This window comes from Dasypus novemcinctus, chromosome 16 (genome assembly GCF_030445035.2).
Source record: "Dasypus novemcinctus isolate mDasNov1 chromosome 16, mDasNov1.1.hap2, whole genome shotgun sequence".
Taxonomy (NCBI): domain Eukaryota; kingdom Metazoa; phylum Chordata; class Mammalia; order Cingulata; family Dasypodidae; genus Dasypus; species Dasypus novemcinctus.
The window spans coordinates 33,297,417-33,324,308 of record NC_080688.1 but is presented as its reverse complement, the minus strand read 5'-3'; the positions used below and the strand labels follow the sequence as shown (position 1 = coordinate 33,324,308).

Here is a 26,892-nt window from a genome sequence, read left to right as displayed (position 1 = left end):
AATCCTGAAATCACTGTCCCTATAAAGGCAGTTAACTGATTAGATAAAGTGTCACTCATTGCTGACAGCAATCTCGCTGGTTGGTGTAGATGTAATCAGCCATCTATGCAGTAAACTCACAGATAACTAAAGCCCATAAATGTCCTTGTATTGCAATTAATGCAGTGCTTGCTTGACCAAACAACTGGATATAATTACCTGGCCGAGTTGACACATTAGCGTAACCATCACATCATCCCTTTGTGTCAGTTCAATAATACCCCAGTTTCCCTCATTTAGATTTAAGGTAGCCTGTATTTTCTAACAATGAACAAAGAAATAAACCAAAATATTTCTAAGACCATGAAAATAATTCTTATAAATTCCATGCCTTTTACTCTGCAGAAGCGGAAAGGAGTCCCCTCACCATTTACCTATTCACTACTTATTAGTCTATTCCTCTACTATATCCCAGACCTTGCTGGGCATATGGAAAATATAGATTAAAATACATATTGACTCTCCCCTCAAGAAACTTACAATCTAGAGTATATCTTTCTACTATGAGATCAGACTTGTAATAGAGATTTGTACAGGGTAGTGAGGAAGTAGATGAGTGTACTAATCCATATTTAGTGTACATGGTTTGGAGAAACAGATTGAAGTGGTTTTTCAGGACAGACTTTCTTGAAGACTAACACCTGAGCAGAATTGGGACGTACAAGGAAGAGTTAGCATAGCAAGTACAGCAGGGTCAGCAGAAAAAGAAGTATGTGGGAAAGCTCAGAGAAAACAATCTGATTGATGCACTGTGGAATTGTGAACTTCTCATATGTCTGGAGCAAGAGATGGGTGACCAAAGGTGAGACTCAAGAGATAGCATAGACCATTTGGTGAAAAACTTTTTTGTGTTTAGAATTTTGGACTTGATACTAAAAGCTATCAATGAAGCCCTTAGTGGTTTTTTTTTTCTTTTGACTTTTTTTGTTGTTTTTTGTTTTTAAGTTACCGGGGCTGGAGTTTGAACCCGGGACCTTGTATGTAGGAAGGTGGCATTCAACCACTGAGCCACATTGGCTTCCCTGAGTTGGTTTTTTTTTTTTGCTTGTTTTTCCTTTTTTTTCAGGAGGCACTGGAACCTGAACTCAGGACCTCCCATGTGAGAGGCAGGTGCTCAACCACTTGAGCCACATCCGCCCTTAATATTTTTAAGTAGGAATGGTCAGGCTTCACAAGGATCTCATTTTTATTTGTGAAAATGGGTTAGAGGGGTACCAGACAGATAATAGTCTGTGTCAATCTGGTGAGAAATTGCAGGCTGAATTTAGATCATGTTAATGGGAATTAAAAGAAGTGAGTGGATTCTGACTGCTTAGCAGGTTGGGTGAAAAGACTGGTGGAGAAGGGAGGTAGACATGGTATAGATAATCAGGTCCATGTTAGGCAGTTGGGCAAGTAGCATCACTCGCTCCAGAATAAAAGAAAAGGAAGAAGTCACAGTTTAAGGGAGACCTAACTGCATTATATATGTGAAGTAAAGTGGTTAGAAGAGAGTGAAACATACATTTCATTCAGTTCTGAAAATTATGTAGTATATGTGATTTATAACATGAATAAGTTTCATTAACTGTCATATGAATGAGGTGTTTTAGAAGCAAGTAGAACAAGTATTCCATTCAGTTTTGACAACTTTGTGACTTGTGATTTACATTATGTGAAAAAGTTTCATTAAAACTGGGTTATACGCATAACGTGTTGAGAAGAAAAAAAGGAGGGGGGAGGGACACCTAAAGGAAATGGAAGACTGGGTAGAGGTCAAATGGAAGCTAAAAGAGGAGTCAGGAAGGAATTAGCAGTGTCAAATGAAATAAGAGTTCAAAGGGTCAGACAAAGAAGTCACCAGTGACCTTCATGAGAACTTAATTACTTAATTAAAATTATATAGATAGTACATTAAAAATGTAGCCAATGTTATTGTTAAAGGCAACTTTCACATTTGCTGTATAAATGAACTTTTTCTTAATGATTCAGCATAATCATGGATATAACACTAGTGTGCTCTAAGACAATATAATAGGTTGTCTAGGGGTGTTTTTCTTAGCAAATAGTTCTACAGCAATCTTTTCTGCTAAATACACAATTTGCGTTCCTAAGAAAACTGGTAAAATTTTTTAAGTGTTATTTTTTCAAAAGGAAGAGGCCTTTTTTTTTTTAAATGAGGAAAAACAGACTGGAGAATTTCAGACTTAAGTTTTATTTTGAAGTTTTTTATCCTTGTATTTTCAGTTTTGATGTTTGTTAGTAGGTATTATTCTGACTTTTGCTTCAGAGAAATGGCTTTCATCCTTTTAACTTCCAACACTTTCCATAGTACAGTATTTCTTACATATTCTTATCATCATTGTTAAAAATGAAAATTTAGCCTATAACTTTTGCTTCAGAGAAATGGCTTTCATCCTTTTAACTTCCAACACTTTCCATAGTACAGTATTTCTTACATATTCTTATGATCATTGTTAAAAATGAAAACAGGGTTCAAACAAAGCTGCTGTGTTTGCCTAAGGGGAAAAAAAGTAAAGAGCAAAAGAAACTAGAATTCTAGAAGACCCAAAATCTTAAATTTAATATGTAAGTAGTAGTACAAGTGAGATCTGGCACAGTTCTGGAAATCACAAATTATTTAAGCAGGTTCCAGATGCGTGCCCTTGCCAGCGCATTCTTGCGCTCAAATTTCTTGCTTTTATGAAAGGGTAACAGTAATGAGAAACTAAGTATGTATTATACATAGTTTCTTATTACTGTTACTTAGTTTCTCATTACTGTTCATTTATTCTATTAAATATTAATGTATCTACTGTATACTAAACACTGTTTAGGTGCTGGGAATACAGCTTCTTTCATGGAGTTTACATTCAAGTAGGGAAGATGATCAACTAATAAATGTCAGGTAATGATAAGGGCTATGAAGAAAAATAAAATGAAGTAAGGAGGTATAGAAATTAGAGGGCTAATTAGAGAAAAATTCTTTCTGGGATGAAAGGCCATAATGAAGGAAAGAGCAAGAAATGTGGAATATGTTACTAAAATAGCTTGATGAAGACATTTAACATTTCACTTATTTTGATTAAATAAAATGTTTTCCTTTGTACATTGACAAAATTAAGATTTATTTTGGTTTTGTTTTTAATAAATTCTCCTTCTAGTACTTTAGAAAATGAATTTTGGGAATCGGACTTGGCCCAATGGATAGGGTGTCCACCTACCACATGAGAGGTCCGCAGTTCAAACCCCAGGCCTCTTTGACCCATGTGGAGCTGGCCCATGTGCAATGCTGATGTGTGCAAGGAATGCCAGGCCACGCAGGGGTGTCCCCCGCGTAGGGGAGCCCCATGTGCAAGGAGTACGCCCCATAAGGATTGCCGCCCAGTGCGAAAGAAAGTGCAGCCTGCCCAAGAATGATGCTGCACACAGGGAGAGCTGAAACAAGATGAGGCAACAAAAAGAAACACAGATTCCCAGTGCTGCTGATAAGGATAGAAGCAGTCACAGGAGAACACGCAGTGAATGGACACAGAGAGCAGACAACTGGGGGGGGGGGGGGGAGGGGAGAAAAATAAATATTTAAAATCTTTAAAAACATTTTTTTAAATAAAAAGTGAATTTTAATACCTAAATGTGATTCTTATTCCAAACTATTTGTCAGTAAATGAAAGAGCAATAGTATATTGCTTAGTAATCAATTATAGTCTTTAAATTATTTTACAAATTTAATATAAATAGAGCTTTTCATTATTTCTATATTTGAAAACTGCCACCCTACTACTGAAAAATGCAAAGTTAGTAAACTAAAATGTAAAGCAATATATTGGTCTAAAGTTGTAGAAATGGCAGCTGAAAAGTATGTGGAATAAGACTGATTTTTTTTAACCTTTTTGTGTGCTATTCTCTCCTTACAGATTGAAACACAATTAGCAGAGTATCACAAATTGGCTAGAAAATTAAAACTTATCCCTAAGGGTGCTGAGAATTCCAAAGGTTATGACTTTGAAATAAAATTTAATCCTGAGGCTGGTGCCAACTGCCTTGTCAAATACAAGGCTCAAGTTTATGTAAGTAATCATGGGTACTTGAAAAATTTTTAAATGATATGTTTAGTGAATGATTCATATACTTATGAGGTTAAAACTCAGCGTGTCCGTATCTTAGAACTAAACTTTAACTTCTTTCTTCTAGGTAGTAGAAATCTATTGTACCTTACTCTTCAAATTATAGAGACTTTTCTTTCTTTTTATCTACTTTATCCATTCAACTACTAAATTTCAATAAATTGATTACATAAAATATAGTCTGTAAGATTTTATGATAGTCACCAGGATCATAAATTATAAGTCTTTACAAGGTGTGGTAACAAGGAGCAGAAAAGATGCCATTGGAATGGTGACACTGGAATGAAATGTTGAAAAATGTGGTATTTATGGGGATGGTCTACAAGAAAGAGTTCCAGGCACAAGGACATACGAAGGCATGAAACAGAGCATTAAGTAACACCAACAGTCAATGATAAGAAATCTTTACCTGATTTTGAAATATAGCCAAGGATATAATTTGGGGAAGAAATTTTCTTAGTTGCCCTGTTGCAATTTGTCATCTATTCACAGGTTCTAGTATTTTAGTGCTCCTCTTCCCCCTCCACCCCCCCCAAAAAAAAAAACAATTTTCAAAATACTGTTTTTGAATAGAAGAATGTCATTTAAAGTCATGAGATTCTGCCTCTTTTTTTTTTTTTTTTTTTTTTTTTTTTGAGGTACCACAGTTGGAGATTGAATCCAGGACCTTGTATGTGGGAAGCCAGCAGTCAACCACTGAGCAACATCAGCTCTCCTGAGTTGTTCTTTTCCTTTGTTTTGCTTGGTGTTTTTGTTTGGTTGGTTGATTGGTTGTTTTTTTGTTGGTGTTTTTTTGGAGGAACTGAACCCAGGACCTCCCTTGTGGGAAGCAGGCACTCAACTGCTTAAGCCAATTCTGCTCCCCATGAGACTATGCACTTTTACCTTGAGAATCTTTCATTCATTCAATAATTTTTATTGAGTATCTCATATGTTCTAAACCAGCTAAGTAATGGAGATAAAATGCTAACCCAAAATAGATACAGTCCCTGCATTCCCAGAGATTACAGTCTACTGGTGGACAGACATTGATTAAATAAAGCTGGCTTATTTTCAATAGGAAAAAAACAGGTATGCAGAAAACACTGTATCTTTTCCTGAATTGTTCCACAAACTCATAGATCACTAGATAGACAGTAGTTTGATTTGAATAGGTTTACATGGCTTGTTCAAGAAAATAATTACCTGAATCAAATCATTGTGAAAAAACTTACCCAGTGCAAAAAAAATGCATGGACTCAGAAAAGATTTTTTGGATTTCTGGAAATAGTTTTACATAATATTAGAACAATAAAAATAGAAATAACATTAATATCAAGCAACCCCAAACATTACAAATAGTAATTGGAAAATTTTGTAATTGTTTCTTAAAGAGATTAAAGAAGCCAATGCATCTTTCAAAAAAGAGCAAGCCAAAATAAAGTCGTAACTTCAAAAGACCGACTTAAAAACATAACGGGTGGCATGGGTGTAGTTCAGTGGTTTGAGTATCTGCCTCCCATTTACAAAGTCCTAGTTTCAAACCCTAGCACCTCCTAAAAAAAAAAAAAAAACAGATAGTGGGATACAGTGTTTTCTTTTGTAGTAATGAAAATGTTTTAGTACAGAAATGATGGTTGCACAACATTGTGAATGTACTAAGTATCACTGAATTATACACTTTAAAATGTTAATTTTATGTAAACCTCATTTCACATCAAACATTTTAAAGTTTGAATTTTACCTCAATAGTTAAAAAAAAAAAAATAAGCAATGAAATATTCTGTTTAAATTAAAATCAGTAAATTAGAAGATAGACATAAGAAATACAAGCAGAGAATTATAGTACTAAGCCATTTTTAAAAGGATTAAGAGAAATTGATGCCCCTAGAGAATATAGCATAAAAATGCAAACTACATATTAATTGTTTTCAAAGAAGACTACTGTAGTCAACCATGTGTACTTGTAAAATGTTTAAATTGTAGAAGTAAATTTCCAGGAAAGGTAAGAAGCTAAAAATAGGCCCCATATAAAAGCTACCATCAATTTTTGGGTGGAATTAAAGTTTTAAATAGTAAATCTGGAATTTTGCAAGGATTCAAGAACAAATAGCAGATTACACTCTATACTTAAAGAAATTAAGTATTTTGTTTTCGTACTAATGGTATGTTAGTTTATATTTAAAATGTCATGGCTTCACTTCTTTTCTCTAGTAGTTTAATTCAAAAGTGACTCTTCCAGCCACAATGGGAAGGTGCCTCATGAAAGAAATTTTTGCAAACACTCCTATCATATATAATACTATTCCTGTATTTTATAGGTACCACTCAAGGAACTCCTGAATCAAACTGAAGAAGAAATTAATAAAGCTCTAAATAAAAAAATGAGTTTAGAGGATACTTTAGAACAAGTAAGTAATACAAACATAGAATATCATTAAAAGCAAAATAGGATTTTTAAAATGTAAATATTAAATGTGATTTATGGTTTCTGGTTACTATGGAAGAAATTTTTTATAGGGAAAAAATGAGAGTTGGTTATACCCTTGGCTTAAAGCACTTGAAGTAATTTATTAAATAACTCATATCCTAGGCTTCACATTTCATTGATGAAGTAATATGAAACTGAGAAAATTTCCCTCTTTTGTAAAATAAAGAATTGCCTTCTTTAACTCATGATAATTTAATAATATGACTTTTTATACCAAAAGATTAGAGGTGGCTACATTATAAGTAGGTATGTATCATTTGTGGTTAGAAGCTAGATAGCTATTATAGAATAAGAGGTTTCTTTATACTGAGTTTTTCATCTGGACTATGGAGTTCAAGGGGCCCCACCTTAAATGTATATAAAGTCTGTTTCCAAAAGTAATTTTCAGAAAATTCCTATTTCTGAAATCCTCGAAATGTATCACCAATATCCCTGAAAGGGAACACTAGTATTGTGGTCAATAATCTTAATTGTAAACATTGTTGTGCTTGATTAAGAAAAGCTAAGAAGCTGCTTCTCAAATGTACACAAAGGTCATTGATAATATGCCAACAGTTAAAGGTAAACCCCAGTAAATTCAGCTCTTTAAGAACTATTGTGTCCTAGCTAACAGATTCCAAGATATAAAATGAAATCATACCTTTTCTCAAAATAGAAACTGTTTATTTCATTTGGAAATAAAACATATGGCACTTCACAAATATTTATGCTAGTAACCCACAGAAAGACATTTTTTAATGTTAAGTTCTATCAAAACTTTCTTTGTATTAGATAGAATTTTTCCACTCAAAAAATAGAAAACTGTGTTACATTACATAAATGAAGTATTTCATGATACTGTTGTTATATTACTGTAATTTGGAGTTTGTGTAAGATCAAGTGTGTTATGATGAATTAGGACTGCGTAAGCATATGCTCTGTAGATGTGAAGATTTGAAACGAAGTCTTCTTTTAGCTTGCTTCAGTTTGATTTCTTTTTCTGTTGGAATAGGAACTAAATCTGTAGCTCTGAAAAAGTTGTGAAATTCCAAGCAGTAGAGGGACCTCCATGACTGAAACGTCTTTCAAACTAAACTTTTTGAAGGCTATGGGCAGGAAAATACGGGAAAAAATTATAACATGCCTGCTACAGACTAGGCCCCATGTTAATATTCTAAAAGTAAATACAATCTTCACGTGCTTCCTTTTAGGAAAAGACTGACATATGTAATTATACTTCTTAGATTTGCATTTTTTGCAAAACCATTTTGACTATAGGAAAAAGTAGCTTAGAGGGGATGCAACTGAAAATGTTCAGAGGTTAAACCTAATGTACTGATAGTAGATATGGAGGGAAGGGAGCAGGTTTAGGAAGAGTTAAGGGTTATAGAACCCAAGGATTGCATGGCTGAATGTGAAAGCCAGAAGAGGAAGAAATATCAACAATGACTTCTATTTTGGGCAACTGAGTGGATTATGCTGCTCTTAACCTACAAGAGGAAAAATGAGAGCATAGGATGGCAAAACAGTGCTGGAGATTTTGAGCCTGCTGTCCATGGGACATCCAGGAGGAAGTTGAAGCAATAAGTTCAGAGCATGGGAGAGAGACCAGGGCTGTAAATACAGATTTGGGGGATTTGAGCACAAAGTTGATATTTGAAGCCATGGATGTTGGTCATATTTCTTGGTATGACTGTGTAGAGGGAAGTGGCAGAGGATTGAATGCTGAGGAGCAATACACTTAAGAGATGGGCAAAGAAAGGACATTCTGGGAAAAACAGAAGAAGAGGACAAAATAGTTGGAAAACGATCAGAAGAGAATATGCTATAGAAGCCAACATGGGAAAACTTAAAAAGGAGTGATCAGTAGTATAATAAGCTGCAGAGATAAGCAAGGATAAAGACTAAAAACTACTTTTGGATTTAACAATTAGTTTAACAAAGATAAAAGGACAGAAGGTAAATAGCCATTGGAAGTTTAAACTGAAATTAATAAATTAGAAAGATGAAGCTAATCAATCTGAAAGTATTTAAAAGTAAAATTATTGCCAAAACCATTCAATAAAAAGCAGAAAAATACAAAGTGAAAACGGGATACATTATAAAGATGGGAATTTATGAAAATTATGAATAAATATAAACAAACTTTTCTTTAAAAAAATTCTCTCTCCAAAAAGACTCAATTAATAGGTGATTTTACAGGTCAGTATTTTTGCATTTTAAAGGTCAGATGATTCCCAAGACTTGCAGATTGTCATAGAGCAGAAAGGAGATCTTATATAAGATTGGTATAACCCTCTTTCATACCACAACCTGCAAAGTATCACAAAGAAAATTAAATTAATTGCACTTATGAATATAAATGTAAAGGTTAAAATTAAATATTTGCTAGTGAAATTTATTCATCAAATATTTTTTAACTGCCTGACACTCAACTACAGGGTTTCTTAACAAGGGTTCCATGAGCTTGAGTTGAAATTCAAAAAAGAACATTCTTGCAGGGCCATGTTGGAGCAGGTGTGACATTTATTAAATAATTATAGTGTGGACTTAGTAAGGGGTCTGTGATTTTCACCTGACTGGCAAAGGGGTCAGTGGAACAAAAAAGGTTAAGAATCCCTGCTTTAGTAGGTAGTGATACTGAGATAGTGCATTGTCTGCTCCTGTGAACTCCATTTCGCCTGGGAGGACAGGCATGAAAATGATTACTTTTATCAACACTTTTGTAGTGTAAGCACAGCAGGCTGTGAATTCTTATTAGTACATCTAAGATAAGCACAGTGTCCTTTCTGAAGGAAGTAGCAGCCAAGTTGAGTTATGAATAACAACTAGGTGTTGGCCAATGGATATATGGAAAGATAAACACACATGAATGCCCAAAGACTAAAGACCATGGCATATTGATGAATTACCATGAGTGTAAGTAGAGTAAGAGAGAAATCTGAAGAGACAAGAACCTAATTATCTGACTTTGCTTGCTGGTTGAAAGGTTATTCTCTAGGTAGTGGGGACCACTGAAGATTTTTAAATAAAAATATATTCAGAGAATTGGCATTCCAGTCCTAAAGGTATATGAGACCACAGGCATTCAATTAAGAGACCTAACAGTATCCTGACTAATAAATGTTAAGGATCCAAACCAAGGCTATTAGCAGTGAGGATGGAGAAAGGAGACTTAAAGATGGAAACAACAGAATTTAGTGGAGCATTTGCATGTGAAGTTTAACAGAGAAACCAGAAATGTTCAGGTGTTTAACTTTGGCTGTTGGTATGTGGTAATGTTCTTTACTATGATTAGGAATGCAGGAAAAGGATATAAAAGAGAAAAAAAAAAAGGGAAATGGACTTTGGCCCAGTGGTTAGGGTGTCCGTCTACCATATGGGAGGTCCGCGGTTCAAGCCCCGGGCCTCCTTGACCCGTGTGGAGCTGGCCCAAGCGCAGTGGTGATGCGCGCAAGGAGTGCTGTGCTACACAGGGATGTCCCCCACATAGGGGAGCCCCACGCGCAAGGAGTGCGCCCCTAAGGAGAGCTGCCCAGCGCGAAGGAGGGAGCAGCCTGCCCAGGAATGGCGCCGCCCACACTTCCCGTGCCGCTGACGACAACAGAAGCGGACAAAGAAACAAGACGCAGCAAAAAGACACAGAAAACAGACAACCGGGGGAGGGGAGGGGAATTAAATAAATAAAAAATAAATCTTTAAAAAAAAAAAAAAAAGAATTTCAGGCTGGGTTATGCTGACTTTCAGTTCTCTAGGACATCAAGGTGGAGAATGTCCATTAAGCAGTTGGATTATATATGGGTCTAGAACTCAGATGAGAAGTCTGGATAGAGATAAATAAATGTATGTATGTATATATATAATTTCTTAGCATGCAAGTAGGTAAAGCCATGAGCTCTCACAGGTAATAGAGCTATCCCAAGTGAGCAAGATGAGAGAACTTTCACATCAAAAGAACAAGCAGAGGGGGACTTCCGGGAAGATGGCAGACTAGAAAAACACAGGCCTCTCTTTTCCAGAAAAATAGCCAGAGGACAGGCTGAAACAAACTGGAAAAATATCTTCTAGGATTTAGGACACTAGGTGAAAGTTGGACACCACCCAAAAGAGAAAAGGACAAAGGAAGGGAATCGCAAGGATGACAAAACTGAGTTGAAACCAGCGGCTGCTACTGCCTCCCCCACACTAGAGAGGCTTTAGAATTTTCAAGCCTCTGAGTCAGCTATAGACAAAGGGGGCTCCAGATATCCACCACCCCAGGAAAGGGGGGAGAGAAGGACACAGCCTAAGACTGACTCAGCTTCTGATCCACAAATTTGGTTGCTCTGTCTTACCAGCACTTCACGCATGGTGGGATCGCACCACTCTGCCCTGGGAGATGGCACGGGACTGGAGAGATCTGACTGTTGCAATCTCCCTCTCTTCTAGCAGGACTGATTGTTGAGGATGCCACTCCCCAGGAAAGGGGAGAGAGAAGGACACAGCCTAAGGCTGACTCAGCTTTTGATCCACAAATTTGGTTTGCTGTGTCCCAGGAGCCCTTCCAGGCCAAGTGGAGCCCAGTCATTGTTTGCCTTAGGACCCTGCAAGTGGCTAAAGAGATACAACCCTCCCAATCTCCATCTCTACTAAATGAGATGATTGTTGAGCACACAGAGGGGAGTGGAATTATTTCCTGCCTGGGAAAAGGGAGGGGTCTGCCAGAGAAGGCTGGAGAACTGTCTCTGAGAAAGTTTGAATTACAAGGCTCTTAGCCTCCAGGCAGGAACCTCTCTATACATTGATCTGGTCAGTGTTGCAGCAACACACTAGGACCAGGCATTGAACTGAGAGGGCTACCAGAGAGGGCTATCTGCTGGCAGACCAAGGAAGTGCATGTGAGAAAATTAAAGGCTGCTTCTGGCCTTTATAGCCTCCCTCACAAGGCCCTAGGTAGCACGTCTGCAACCCATTACTGAGTCTAGAGCTTCAGTTTTGAGCAAACAAGCAAATCTAACGATCCAGGTTGAACAAAGACTCAAAGAGCAGCAGTAACATACAACCTCCCACCACTAAATCCCTATAAAAGAAAAAAATTGAGCATCTGAGTAAACTACCATCCTAATCAGGTACCTAGACATCAGCAAAAAATTATGACCCATACTATGACAATGGAAGGCATGGCCCAAGAAAAGGAATACATCAAAGCCCCAGAAGAGATGCAGGATTTGAGAGAACTAATTAACTAGATGCACAGAAATTTCCAAAATCAAATTAATAAGTTGAAATACAACATGGCTAAACAGATAAACAACATCAATAAGACATTAGGTGAGCACAAAGAAGAATTTGAAATCCTGCATAGAAAAGTAACAGAGCTCATGGGAAGGAAAGACATGACAGATGAGATCATAAACACTTTAGAGGCATACGACAGCAGACTTGAAATGATAGAAGAAAGAATAAAGTGATACCAAAGACAAAACGCTGAAATTAAAGGATGAAAACAGAAAAGAATGGAAAAAAATGAGCAGGGGCTCAGAGATGAATTACAACAAAAAATGCAGCAACAGACATGTCATGGGAGTTCCAGGAGAAGAGAAGGGAAAAGACAGAGTATTTGAGGAAATAATAGCTGAAAATTTCCCAACTCTCACAAAAGAAATGAACTTACATGTCCAAAAAGCAAACTGTACCCCAGGCAGAATAAATCCAAATAGACCTACTCCAAAGTACATAGTACGCAGTGTGTCAATTGTCAAAGATAAAGAGAAAATTCTGACAGCAGCACAGGAGAAGCAAACTATCACATACAAGGGACTCCTAGTAAAACATAGTGTGGATTTCTCATCAGAAAACATGGAGGTGAGAGAAGACAGTAATATGATACAATTAGGATACTGAAAGAGAAAAACTGCCAGCTGAGAATTCTTTATCCAGCAAAATTGTCCTTCAAATGTGAAGGTGAGTATAAAATATTTACAAACAGAAACTAAGTTTGTAAAAAAGAATCCATCTTTGCAGGAAATATTAAAAGAAGCCTTCAAGCCTGAAAGAAAAAGACAGGAGAGAGAAGCTTGGAGGAGAGTATAGAAGAAAGAATAGCAGAAATGATAACCAAAAGAGTGAAAAGACAAAAATATGAAATGACATATGAAAACCAAGTAAGAAAATGGTGAAAGTAAATAATGTGTTTACAGTAATATCATTGAAAGTGAATGGGTTAAACTCCCCAATCAAAAGACATAGTCTGACAGAGTGGATTTTTAAAATGAGCCACCCATATGCTGCTTACAAGAGACTTCCCTCAGACCCTAGGATATATACTGGCTGAAAGTGAAAGGCTGGAAAAAGATATGCCACACAAATAGGAACAAAAAAGAGCAGGGGTAGCTATACTAATATCAGACAAAACAAACTTTAAAGGCAAAAAAAAATTTGATGCAGAGGCTATTATATATTAATAAAAGGAGCAATCTGCCAGGAAGATGTAACAGTCATAAATATCTATGCACCTAACCGTGGTGCCCCAAATTACATGAGACAAACTTGGGCAAAACTGAAGGGAAAAATAGACATCTCTACAATAATCACTGGACACTTCACACCGCACTCACATCATTAGAACAACTAGACAGAAGATCAAAAAGTAAACAGAGAACTTGAACAATATGATAAATGTGTTAGACCTAGCAGACATAAACAGAATGTTGCATCCAAACTTAGCAGGTTATACATTCTTCTCGAGTGCCCATGCATCTTTCTTTAGGATAGACCACATATTAGGGTACAATGCAGTGCTCAATAAATATAGAAAGATTGAAATTATACACAGCACCTTCTCATATCATAATGAAATGAAACTGGAAATCAGTAATAGAAAATGGTAAATTTGCAAATATGTGGAGGCTAAACAACACACTCCTACATAGTCAATGGGTCAAAGAAGAAACTGCAATTGAAATCAGTAAATATATTGAGACAAATGAAAATGAAAACACAACTTATCAAAACTTATGGGATACAGAGAAGGCAGTCTTGAGAGGGAAATTTATAGCCTAAACACCTTAAAAAAGAAGAGCTAAACTCAAAGATTTAATTGAACAACTAAAGAAACTAGAAAAAGAACAAACCAATCCCAGAGCAAGCACAAGGAAAGTAATAATAAATATTAGGGGAGAAATAAATAAAATTGGGAACAAAAAAAAAAAAAAATCAACAAAACCAAAAGCTGGTTCTTTGAGAAGATCAATAAAATTGACAAACCCCTAGCTTGACTAACAAAAAAAGAGAGAAGATACAAATAAATACAATCTAAAATGAAAGGGGGGAAGTAACAACTCGCCCCACAAAAATAAAAAGGATTATAAGAGGATATTATGAAAAACTATGTTAACAAACTAGACAACTTAGAAGAATTGGACAGGTTCCTAGAAATGCACAAAAACTTACACTGATGCTGCAAGGAATACAAGTACTTAAAAAACCAATCACATTTAAAGAGTTTGCATCTATCATCAGAAGTCTCCCAGCAAAGAAAAGTCCTGGACCAGCTGGCTTCACAGGTGAATTCTACCAAGTATTTCAAGAAGAATAACATCAATCCAGTTTAAACTCTTCCAGAAAATTGAAGAGGAGGAAAAATTACCCAACACAGTTTATGAAGCCAACATCACCTGAATACCAAAGCCAGATAAAGACTCTACAAGAAAAGAAAATTACAGACCAATCTCTCTATTGAACATAAATGCAAAAATTCCCAACAAAATACTTGTAAATATCAAAAGATTTATACATCACAACCAAGTGGGATTTATTCCTAGTATGCAAGGCTGGTTCAACATAAAATCAATCAATGTAATATACCACATTAACTAATTGAAGGGCAAAAACCGCATGATCATCTCAATCGATGCAGAAAAGACATTTGACAAAATCCAGCATACATTTTGATAAAAACTCTTCAAAAGATAGCAATAGATGAAAAATTCCTTAGTGTGATTAGGGCATATATGAAAACCCCACAGCCAACATTGTACTCAATGGGGAAAGTTTGAAAACTTTCTCTCCAATATTGGGAACAAGACAAGGATGCCCACTGTCACCATTGTTATTCAATATTGTACTAGAAGTTCTAGCTAGAGCAATTAGACAAGAAAAAAAAACTAAAGGCATCCAAATTAGAAAAAAGGAAGTAAAAGTCTTACTATTTGCCAAAAAAAACATTATCCTATATTTAGAAAATTCTGAAATGTCTACAGCAAAGGAGCAGGATACAAGATCAACACGCAAAAATCAGTAATGTTTTTGCATGCTAGTAGTGAACAATCTGAGGAGGAAATCGGGGGCGGGGGAATCCACTTAAAATAGCAACAAAAAGACTCAAATATTAGGAATGAATTTAACTAAAAAAGTACAGGCTTTTGCAGGAAACTACAAAACAAGGCTAAAATAAGTAAATGAAGACCTAAACAAATGGAAAAACATTCCATGTTCATGGATTGGAAGACTAAACATTGTGAAGATGTCGGTCCTACCCAAACTGATATATAGATTCAATGCAATACCAGTCACAATTCCAACAGCCTACTTTTCAGAATTAGAAAAGGCTATTACCATATTCATTTAGAAGAGAAAGTACACCTAAATAGCCAAACACATTCTGAAAAAGAAGAGCAACCTGGGAAGAATTTCACTGCTCAACCTTGAAACATATTACAAAGCTACAGTGGTCAAAACAGCATGGTACTGGCATATAGATAGACACATCAATCAGTGGAATAGAATTGAGACTCCAGAAAGAAACCCTCAGGAGCGGATGTGGCTCAAGTAATTGGAATCCTGCCTTCCACATGTGAGGTCTCTGGTTCAGTTCCCAGTGCTTCCTAAAGAAGAGCAGACACCACAACCAGCAGATGCGCCCAGCAAATTTTTAAAGATAAAATTTGATTAGTGGTTATATAGGGCTGGGAAGTCATGCTAAGGGGTATGGGTTTTTCTTTTTTGGAGTAATGAAATAATTCTAAAATTTTTTGTAATGATGAATGTACAACATTGTGATTATACTAAAAGCCATTGATTATTCACTTTAGGTAGATCATAGGGTATGTGAATATATCTCAATAAAACTGCTTAATAAATAAATGTGCAAGAATAGCCAGAAATAGCAGCTCTGTAAAGCAGGGGAAAAGAGAGAGATTGAGAGGTGAAAATTTTTCTTTTCTGTTTTTTTTACTTTTGTTAATCTTATGGAAATAAGAAAATGCTCTAATAATGATTAAATTGATGAATGCACAACTATATGATTATACCAAATACCATTGATTGTACACTGTGGATGGATTATTTGCTTTATTAATATGTATCAATAAAATTGATTTGTTTAAATAAAAAAGAAGGGACAAGCAGAGAAAGTGAAACCTACAAGACCAAGAAAGACCACCTAAGACATAAAGAAGAAAACAGGAGGAGTCAGAAACTATATTATGGCCTGAAATTTGAACAGTAGAAAAGGAAGATAGGATCATATGAATATACTTCTCTTTACAAAAGTTTGATTCTAAGGAAAGGACATGGAACAGTAGTTAGAAAAGGAAAGGGGGCATGTGGGAAAGTTTGTTTTTTGAATGATGGATTTGAATACAGTCCTTGAAGAGATAAGAATGGCTGGAAACAATGAAGAGCAAGAAGAATTACTTCTCATTAGGAGGAAAATAGGCACCCTGCATCCTGAAATTGACTGGAAGGAAGAAGGAAAGGTCTCATACTGATATGTTGGTTGGATTGGAGACAGGAGGTAATGGAATTCCAAAAAGAAATTATAGTTGCCTAATATCTCCTTTGCCTATAAGCAGCCTGAGGACTCTATTGGGTGGATGGGATGAGTTTCCCCTATTTACTGCAATGGAAATGTTTAGTTTTGTAATCGGGGGAAATTTTTTAATTGATGAAAGAAACTGACATAGAAAGTAGAAACTGCTCAGAGATTAAAAACTAAGATCTTGACCAACCTTGAGGGGATAGTGGAAGTTCTGATTACTTGGGTGGCCATTGGTTTTATCGCAGGTGAATTTAATGAAACAGCTTGTTTAACTTCTTAGTTACTTTACAGGCAACATACCTTTAGACTGGAAGCAAAGGTGATAGCTTTGGTAACTCTAGTCTTTAAAATAATTTGAAAAGCAGGTGGTATAGGAAAAGTCCTTGGTGTTAGAACATCTGACTTTTAGCTCTAGACATATACAAGTTACATGATCCTGAGCAAACATTCTTACCAGCCACCTTCTTGCTTATAGATGGGGGGAAGGGGGATGAGGGAAAGGAGAAATCCTTTTAAGGGATTTTTGATGACTAATTGAGAAGTACTTGCAAGTTTTTAATAAATGTTATTATTTGACCATGCTACCTTTTGCCAAATAACAATAGCTTCACTTAATTTTTCCCAAAATATATTGATATATTTTTAATTCCATGTATGTATAAAATCCTTTTAAAGAAGATGTTAAATGTTTATACATTTTATATTTTCTGTTTCCTGTGGGAAATATTTTCCTCTTGGTGTAACTGAAGAGCAGTCTGTTTTAATTACTGGTAAACACTGGTATTAGCACTTGTCAACAGGAAATGAACTTTAAGAAATGTGTTCTCTTTTTTTTTTGCTGTTGATTTTTGGTTTCAATGAACCTTAATGCTCAAGTTTTAACAAGATTAAATGTGACTTTCATGTTTTTTGAAGAATACATGACTATAACAATTAGTAAGCATTATCTAATAAAATTAATACTTACCTTTAAACTATCAGAAAGAGCATAAATGCAAAGCTAGATAGTAAGGTAGAAAGAGCTAGACTTCAGAACTGGAGAGAAAAAATTTATTAGTATGCTGCTATAACAATATTAACAATATATTAATATCTTACATAATATATATTATATAAGAGCCATTAGTTAGAAAACAGATATCAGTATCCCTATTTTAATGAGAATTAAACCAGAGTTTTGGTTTCTAGTGTCCTATTCTACCCCACATTTAAACATAGTAATTATTATTCCACTTAAACAATATGTGTTTTCTAAGTGCATATTATTTTTAGAGCATGCATAAATTATATATTAAAAAGCATAAGTCTCTTTGAAATTAATTTCTTTTGGGGGAATAAAATTTGGGGGCAAATGATAGGTAAGAATCCAAAAGGAGTAGAAGAAATCATATGATTCAGTCAGTTGATTGACAATATAGAAAGCCTATAACTTGTTAAAAAAATTTTTGATGTATAGTTATAATTTCTCAACCAAAGTTTTATTCTCCAAGTTGAATACAATGGTAACAGAAAGCAAGAGAAGTGTAAGAACTCTGAAAGAAGAAGTTCAGAAGTTGGATGATCTTTACCAACAAAAAGTTAAGGTAAGAACTTCGCCACAGTTTGTATAGGCTAGCCAAAGCTATGTCTTGATTAACTAGGCACATATTCTGACATCAAAACTGAAATTTTTAAGCTATAATGTTCAACTTGTGTTTTAGTTTAGTCTTCTAATCCAAAAACTTATTGTGAGGAGTTTTGTTTTGTTTTTTGAAGAATTTATTTCTAGACTAGTACTATTTCACTGTAGAATACATTTACTGTTCCATTATCTAGTATTTTACACTGAATATGTGAGTCAGTACCCTTGCAAGTCCAAAATATTTTTTAAACATATTCTCTTCTACCTGTTTATAGAGATTTTGTGTTAAAGCTCAAACCCCAGTATGACCTTTTATATATATATAATTGCCCATCCAAAGTCATTGCAAACTGACTCTCATATTCCCATTCCAAAGAGATTTATACGACATCTAGAAAGTAGGTAAAATAGTGTGGAGCTGGCCATGCGCAGTGCTGATGCGCGCAAGGAGTGCCGAGCCACGCAAGGGTGTCCCCCGCGTGGGGGAGTCCCACGCGCAAGGAGTGCGCCCGTGAGGAAAGCCGCCCAGCGTGAAAAGAAAATGCTGCCTGCCCAGGAATGGCGCCGCCCACACTTCCCGTGCCGCTGACGACAACAGAAGCGGACAAAGAAACAAGACGCAGCAAATAGACACCAAGAACAGACAACCAGGGGAGGGGGAGAAATTAAATAAATAAATAAATCTTAAAAAAAAAAAAAAAGAAAGAAAGTAGGTAAAATAATAAGATTAATTCGTACCACCTCTTCCCAACCTGCTGGCCAGCATTTGACTTTGGGAAGAACTCTGATAACTGATTCATTACCACTTACACAATTTATGTGAAAATTTTAACCACACCATTATTTTGTTTTTAATTATACCAACAAAGTATTAGGAATTGAAAAGTTCTTTCTTGTACTGCATTTAGGGCCTATACTTTTTTTCAGCCAGTGTTAAATTTTAATTTTCAAAATAGGAGATATTTGGTAATCAATTTGTTTTTTTCATATGTCCTCTATGATAATACTTGAGTTTATTCTCTGAAATACTTAAATGAAGGACTTTGATACTTCATCTTGAGAAACCTAAGAAGTGATAAATTTGGGCTACTTTGCCTGCACATAGTTAATACATTTGCAAAATAATAGTGTTATAAGAATTGTCCACATTTTGACCTAGATTAGGCTTCCTTGAGGATCATGGAAAATTTTTAAAACGGTAACATAAAATTTACTGAACAAGTAGTTCAGACTTGAATATACTGCTGAATGAATCCTCAGCAGACCTATTGAAAAGGTCTTCTTTATGTCTATAGTATAAAATTCCCAAAGAAGCATTTTAAAGTCTTTTGCATGTAAATCTTGTAAGCGCTGAGAATTTAAACAATGCAGCCTAATAAGAAATGCTTTAAAAATAATCCATCTGGAGTATATAAAATGTGAATATTTGAAACTCTTACCAATGACTTTATCCTTGTAGGAAGCTGAAGAAGAGGACAAAAAATGTGCCAATGAGCTCGAGTCCCTGGAGAAACACAAGCACCTGCTGGAGAGTGGTGTTAATGAGGGCCTCAGTGAAGCTGTAAATGAATTAGATGCAATTCAGCGGGAGTAAGTTCATCTCTCCAAGACTTTTCATGTTTATTTTCACATTAATTATCTGACCTTTATATAAAACTAGATCTAGATTGATTTGATTTAATTCATATTCTTTTTGTGGAGATCTAGCGGTGAATATAACTTACGTAGCACAGCATTCTTAGAATTAAGAACTTGCTTATAACTTGAGATACTCGCCCTCTTATACATTCTCCTATTACAGTTATTGTCCTGAAAAATTCTAAATAATAGATAATAAACAGTTTTTAATCTCTGAAGACAACATAGAATTGTAAATCATTTCAAATAACTGTAGCTATTCAGATAACTTACTAAACTCCACGAAACTTCTTGTATTTTTAAGATATATCTCTTAGAAATTACAAGTAAAGTGAAATTATACTATAAATGATAGTCAATTATTTTACAATTATAGTATATTGTAAAATGTAATTATACTATAAATGATACCGTGAATTCTGCTATAATGATCCTAAAAATCATTGCACTGTGCACAATCATGTAATAAAAATCACAGGATTTATGGGAAAATTGGGATTGGGACACAACACTAAAAAATATATTATGTGTAAAACATAAATGAAAAATTGGAAGCTAATGATATTTTAGCAAATGTTATACATGGTAAATGGTTAAAAGATACATAAATGCTACAATAAATATGACACTTTACCTTGAAAAAGACCAGAAGTTCGATTGGTGAAATGGGCATCAGAAGGATTGTGAGCTATTTATTGTGAAGAGGTGGAAAGAGGTGTATCTGAAATTGAATGGAAAATTGTAGCACCACATGTAGAAGGGTGCAGCTGCTAACCATGCAGATGTCTGATACACATTTCAAATGTGTATGTGCATATTTTATGTATTCCTATTTGTCTGGATTCAGCCAAGTGCAGTTTTCTGCATTTACCTGTTGTTTCTCATAGAGGAAATCAGCATAAGCAAACAAAATTTGCATCATGCTCATATTGATACCTAATATAGCAATCAAGTTGGAACAAATTCTTATTTCCAAACAAGCTTTATAGTAGAACTGACTGTATATCATTTTATGATTCTTAGAAGTTATTTATAGTCAAATTAGACATTGTCAGGTTTTCCCTGTTGATTTCCACTCTAATTTGCTAAACTCATAGGAAAAATTTTAGCCACTCTTTGTAATAACTATTAAAAGTAGTGGCATCCCTTCTTTAAAAAATATTCTGCCCTTCTCTAAATAATTCACTCATGCAGCCTATAAAAAATCAATATATTATTTAATCCATAGGCTTTATATGCACACTTGTATCAAAATATACACTTTTTTAAAGTTTCAAATTAGCAGCCCTCAAATAATTAAAAATTTTGCTTTGAGGTTGAAGTACAAACTTTGAGAAAATCATACATCTTCATTTCCTCATCTATAGACTAGGGATAGAAAATTCAGTTGGAGGTTTATTTGGCCTGTAGTCTTTGTTATTAATTTGAATTTGGATTCTAAAGTTAAGGCTTCTACTTTCTAATTTGCTGTGACCCCACCCCTACCCTTTTGTATTAAATAACACACTACCCTTCTATTTCCCTACCTGCATTTTTATCCAATCCCTTTATCCCTGAATGCATTTGAAGTTTACATTCCTTTTGGAGACTCAGGTAAGACCATTTGCTCCAGAGATTTATATCTTAAAGCTAAGGTTTTGGTAGTATTTTGTTTTGTTTAATACTCATCTACCTAGACCTTGGCCCCATGTCCACTAATTGAGGTAGTAATATACTAAAATATAATACAATGAAGTAATAAATAAGAATTATTCCATTTCAGAAATGTTTAATCAGTTTCTACAGGACTGAATAGTAGGTAGATTTTTCCAAGGAGAGTTCACTGTACAATCTTTGCATTCTCTTAAATCAGAGAATACTGTATTGGTAAATATTTGACTCAATAAAACTGATTTCTTTTTTGTGTTTCCTCCCTTCTATTAACCTAGCCAGCAGAGGATCTTTGGAGATATTTTTCTTCTGTTTTAATAATTAATAACTGAACCTCGATGAATTAGACATATATTAGGCAGCACAGATACCAATCACAGCTTGGTTTTATTGAATATGAAAATGCAAAGTCATTTAAATAAAAATGATATCTTAGTTTCTTTCTTACAACTTATGCAAGAGTTTTATTTTACAGATACCAACTAGTAGTACAGACTACAACTGAAGAAAGACGAAAAGTGGGAAATAACTTGCAGCGTCTTTTAGAGATGGTTGCTACACATGTAGGATCTGTAGAGGTAAGTGTGTGAAGGCCTTCCCTACATTCTAAGGAAGCTTTTTTAAACTCTGATATATATCATGTTTTGTTTCTATAGAAATTAAATGATAAATTTTATTTCTGGGGAAATGATCTAGGAAAATTATATCAGAAGAATCCTGTCTGGTGAGGGGATGCAAGGGACATTTCTGCATTTTATAAACCCTTATGATTACATTGGGCATAGCTAGATAGTTCAAGAGAATCTTCCCATCTCAAAATGTTTAATTTAATCACATCTGCAAAGTTTCTTTTGCCATGTTAAGTAACATATTCAGATTCCAGAGATTAGGAAGTGTGGGGCCATTAGTCAGCCTACCACACCTGGAAACAAATTCATTAACAGTAAAATGGATAAATATATATTGATATATTCATTCAATGGAATACTATACAGATGAATAAACTGCTACTATGTGCATTAACATGAATGAGTCTGAAAACATACTGTGAAAAAATGTCATGGAGCATTACATATAATATAATCCCATAAATATGAAGGTAAAAATGAAGTAACAATAAACTGATAAATTGTTTAAAGATCCATACATATCTATATGTCTGTGTGTGCATATGTGTGTGCACACACTAGTAAAAGCATAAAGAAAACCAAAACATTCAGGAGAGTGGTTTTCTCTGGGGAAGCAAAAAAAAGGGATATAATTTTAAAAGGGTACAAAAGGAGCCTGCATGGTAGATGAAAAATATTCTTTTTATTCCTATCTTTAACTTACAAATGTTATTTACACTCTTGTTAGTAAAGCTCACAAACACTTAAATTGGGAAGTGGATGTGGCTCAAGTGATTGAGCTCCCGCCTACCACATGGGAGGTCCTGGGTTCAGTTCCCAGTGCCTCTAGAGAAGACGAACAAGACAGTGAGCTGGCACAACAGTCTGGTGTGGTGAGCTGACACAATAAGATGGCACAACAAGGAGACACAAAGAGGAAACCACAATGAGAGAGACAACAAAGCAGGGAGCAGAAGTGGCTCAAGTAATTGAGCACCACTCTCCCACATGGGAGGTTCCAGATTCAGATTCCCAGTGCCTCAAGCAGACACAGAGCATACAGTGAATGGACACACAGAACAGAGAGCAAGCGCAAACAATGTGGGGAGGGGGGATAAATAAATTTTTTAAAAAAGAAAGAAATTACTTTTGCATTAACGGTTGCTAATTGTTTCACTTAGAAACATCTTGAGGAGCAGATTGCTAAAGTTGATAGAGAATATGAAGAATACATGTGTGAAGATCTCTTGGAATACATTAGGGAGATTGGAGACAAGTATAAGAAAAAAGCTGCTCTACTTAAGACTTCCGGTGAAGATGAAAAGATGATTAAGCAAGAACTTTATTAAAGAGTGTAAACTTTGGAATGTTCTTTGTAAGTCTGAAAAATCTCTGTAGTTTATCCCATGCCCTTCCTTACAACGAAGTTTTAAGACCACATCTTCCCAAGCCTATGTAGTATTTTTGTATCTTCTATAAACCTAGTTCTTTAACTTAAAATATGATAGATTTTAGATTGTTACCTTTTAGATATAAATGACCAGTTACATTTGTACCCAGAGATAATACAATTGCTTAAATAAAGCATGTTTTCCCTCATTTCTTTGCCTGATTTCAGATGGTGAGACAATAGGTATTACAGTCTAAACCAACATTTATGTTTTGTCTGTGCTTTCTCACTACAAAAGGTAGAGTTGAATAGTTAATACAGAGACCATATGGACTGCAAAATCAAAAATGTTTACCATCTGGGGAAACGGACTTTGGCCCAGTGGTTAGGGCATCCGTCTACCACATGGTAGGCCCGCGGTTCAAGCCCCGGGCCTCCTTGACCCGCGTGGAGCTGGCCCATGCGCAGTGCTGATGCGCGCAAGGAGTGCCCTGCCACACAGGGGTGTCCCCCGCGTAGGGGAGCCCCACGCGCAAGGAGTGCACCCATAAGGAGAGCCGCCCAGCGAGAAGGAGGGAGCAGCCTGCCGAGGAATGGCGCCGCCCACACTTCCCGTGCCGCTGACGACAACAGAAGCGGACAAAGAAACAAGACGCAGCAAAAAGACACAGAAAACAGACAACCGGGGGAAGAGAGGGGAATTAAAATAAATAAAAACAAATCTTTAAAAAAAAAAAAATGTTTACTATCTGGACCTTCACAGAAAAAGTTTGCCAATCTCTTATACAAAAGTTTAGTACTAAGTAAACTTTCTAATGACTCTGGAAACAGTCTGTCCACTCCTGATCGGAGCCCTATGGCTTTCCTTTCCAAGAAGCTTAAGTTCTTTCTGGCTTCATGTCATCTTTACTGTGAAATAAGCACAGGAATATGGAATATGAGAATCAGAAGAAATAATCTAGTTCAACTCTCATTTTAGAGATGAAAATTCATTCTTAGAGAAGTTCTGAAATTACCTCCTTAAAATGAGTTGGTATCTGCCTCCAGTTTAACATTCTATTCTTTCAACTTAATTTCAACTCTAATGCAAGTCAGAATGAAGAATATGACAGACAAATGTAAGCAATATACTATAAAAACCCAGAACAGAATTATTCCAGCAAAGCTTTATGAAGAAGAGGGTATTCAGCCTAAGAGAGTGGAATGGACAAAGGAAGAGTGAACATAGGTAGCTTATTTGGAGAAAACTAGTAGATATGACAAGATTGATAGTTACCAATATACTCAAGCAAAAATGGAACTGAAAGGAAGAATAGACTAAGCCATAATTATAGTTGTAGGTTTTTATATTTAAGTAGACCAAAAATTTACAAAGGATATAGATTTAAACAATACGCTCAGCTAGCAACCTATTTGACATATATGGAACACTACACCCCACAAAACCAGAATATATATTGTTTTCAAGTACATTCAGAAAATTCAACATAGACCATATTCTGAGCCATAAAACAAGTTTTGATAAATATAAAAATATTTAAATCATGCAAAGTATGTTCTCAGACAATCTAGAAATCAGTAACTAGAATTAAATTTGAAATACTAAACAAAAGATAACTGGAAAATCCCCAAAAACTTGGAAATTAAACAGTTCTAAAATAGAGGGAAAAAAATCACAAAGGAAAAATAGTGATCTAGACTTCCTTATTAAAAACTAGGAAAAGACCCAATTAAGCCCCATTAGTCAACAGCAAGAAAATAATAAAAGAGCAAAAATAAGAGCCAGGAATTAAGGCAAGCCTTTGCTGGGTGGTTCTCATGGCATCAGCTAAATTCATGCAGAAGAGGTCAGCTGGGTTGCATTGGAGGGTCCAAGACAGCTTCACCCACGTGTCTGGCAAATGATGGGAATGGCCAGAAATTGAGCTTAGCCGGAACTCGACTAGAGCATGGCCTCAGTATTCAGACTACTCATAGGGCAGATGGCTTCCCCCTGAGCAAGTGTCCCAAGAGAGCCCAGGGGAGGCTGCGTAGTTTTTTCTGATCTAGCTACAGACGTCACAGAGTGTTGCTAATGTACATTCTATAGGTTACAAGCAAGTCACAAGTAAGTCTCAGCTCAAAGGGAAGGGAAATATACTTAATCACTTAATGGGGGATTGGCAAGATCTCGTAATGGAAGAGCATGTGGGTTGGGAAATGTGGCCATCTTTTTGGAAAATATAGTATGCTACGTCTTCCTCAATTCCTTGAACTAAACTAATTCATGACTGTCTCCTTAAGAGAATCACTCATCCACTGAAGTCACTCTTGCAACTGTGAAAAATCTAATAAGTAATTTTCTGTATGATTTGATGTAATTTTTCATTTGCCAGAGCTCCTATTACAAATACCACAAACTGATTTTTGCTTAAACAATGGAAATTTATTGTCTCATGATTTCAGAGGCTAAAAGTCTTGCTTCTGCCAAGGATCAGTAGCTTTCTGGTGCTGGCTTGCTGCAATCCTTGGGGTTTCCTGGCTTGAATCTCTTCCCTAAGTCACATGGAGATGTCCACTTATTTCTGGCTTCTGTGATTCCTGAGTCCTCTTTGTCAGTCTTGCAGTAATCTAGATTAAGAACCATCCTCATTCAGTTTGACCACACCTTAACTAAAAATAACAACTTTAAGAGATCATATTTACAGTGAGTTCACACCCATACACTTTACCTCAAATTCCTTTTTATTTACCCCCTAGCATTTCTCCAATCAGATGAACATGCAGTGTGTTAGAAGACAAACTGTAATTAAACTCCCATCCTAAGAAATTCCAACATTTGATGATTACCTAATAAGGAGATCATTTTATCTCTTTAAAATTGTTATTTTGAAATAATTTCAAACGTACAAGACAGTTACAAAAATAATTCAAACCCCATACAGAATCTCCAACATAGCCCACCCCACCCCAGACACCCAGATCCAACAATTTTTTTTAGGAGGTACCAGGGATCGAACCCAAGACCTTATACATGGGAAGCAGGTATTCAACCTCCTGAGCTACATCCACTCCCCAGATCCAACAATTTAACATTTTGCCAATTTACCATTTCATTCTACCATTCAAACTATCTCCATATCTATACATCTATATTATCTGAACATTTGAGAGTTGGTTGTATATATCTAACTGCTGGAACATTTTTCCTAAGAACAGGATGTTCACTTATGTAACCGTCTTAAGTACAGTTAGCAAATTTCAGAAGTTTAAATTGATAGAAAAACTTAAAGTCTATATTCCAACGTTTTCATATACCCCAATAAGGTCCTTTTGAACTTTTTCTCCTCCATTATTAGTTCCCATCAAGATTCACATATTGCATTTAATTGCCATTATCTCTTTAATTGCTCTTTTTTTTTTTTATTTATTTCTCCTCTCCCTCTCCCCCCACCCCTGTTGTTTGGGCTTGGTGTCTGCTCTCTGTGTCCATTCAGTTGTGCACTGTGTCTGCTCGTCTTCTCTTTAGGAGGTACTGGGAACCAAACCCAGTTCCTCCCATGTGGGAGAGAGGCACTCAATCGCTTGAGCCACCTCAACTCTTTTATTTTTC

The 26,892-nt window shown here is 35.6% G+C and overlaps 1 protein-coding gene across 1 annotated transcript in view; it reads left to right on the top strand.

Moving 5' to 3' along the window:
* The window catches only part of NDC80 (NDC80 kinetochore complex component), a 47,142-nt gene extending 23,648 nt beyond the window's left edge, over positions 1-23,494 (top strand). Inside the window, exons 12-17 of the mRNA XM_004455864.5 lie at positions 3,936-4,088; positions 6,446-6,535; positions 17,884-17,976; positions 19,474-19,604; positions 21,778-21,880; positions 23,092-23,494. Coding sequence (XP_004455921.2) covers positions 3,936-4,088; positions 6,446-6,535; positions 17,884-17,976; positions 19,474-19,604; positions 21,778-21,880; positions 23,092-23,259 — 738 coding nt within the window. The 3' untranslated portion in view covers positions 23,260-23,494. The remainder of the gene's footprint in view (positions 1-3,935; positions 4,089-6,445; positions 6,536-17,883; positions 17,977-19,473; positions 19,605-21,777; positions 21,881-23,091) is intronic.
* The last annotated feature ends 3,398 nt before the right edge of the window (positions 23,495-26,892 follow it).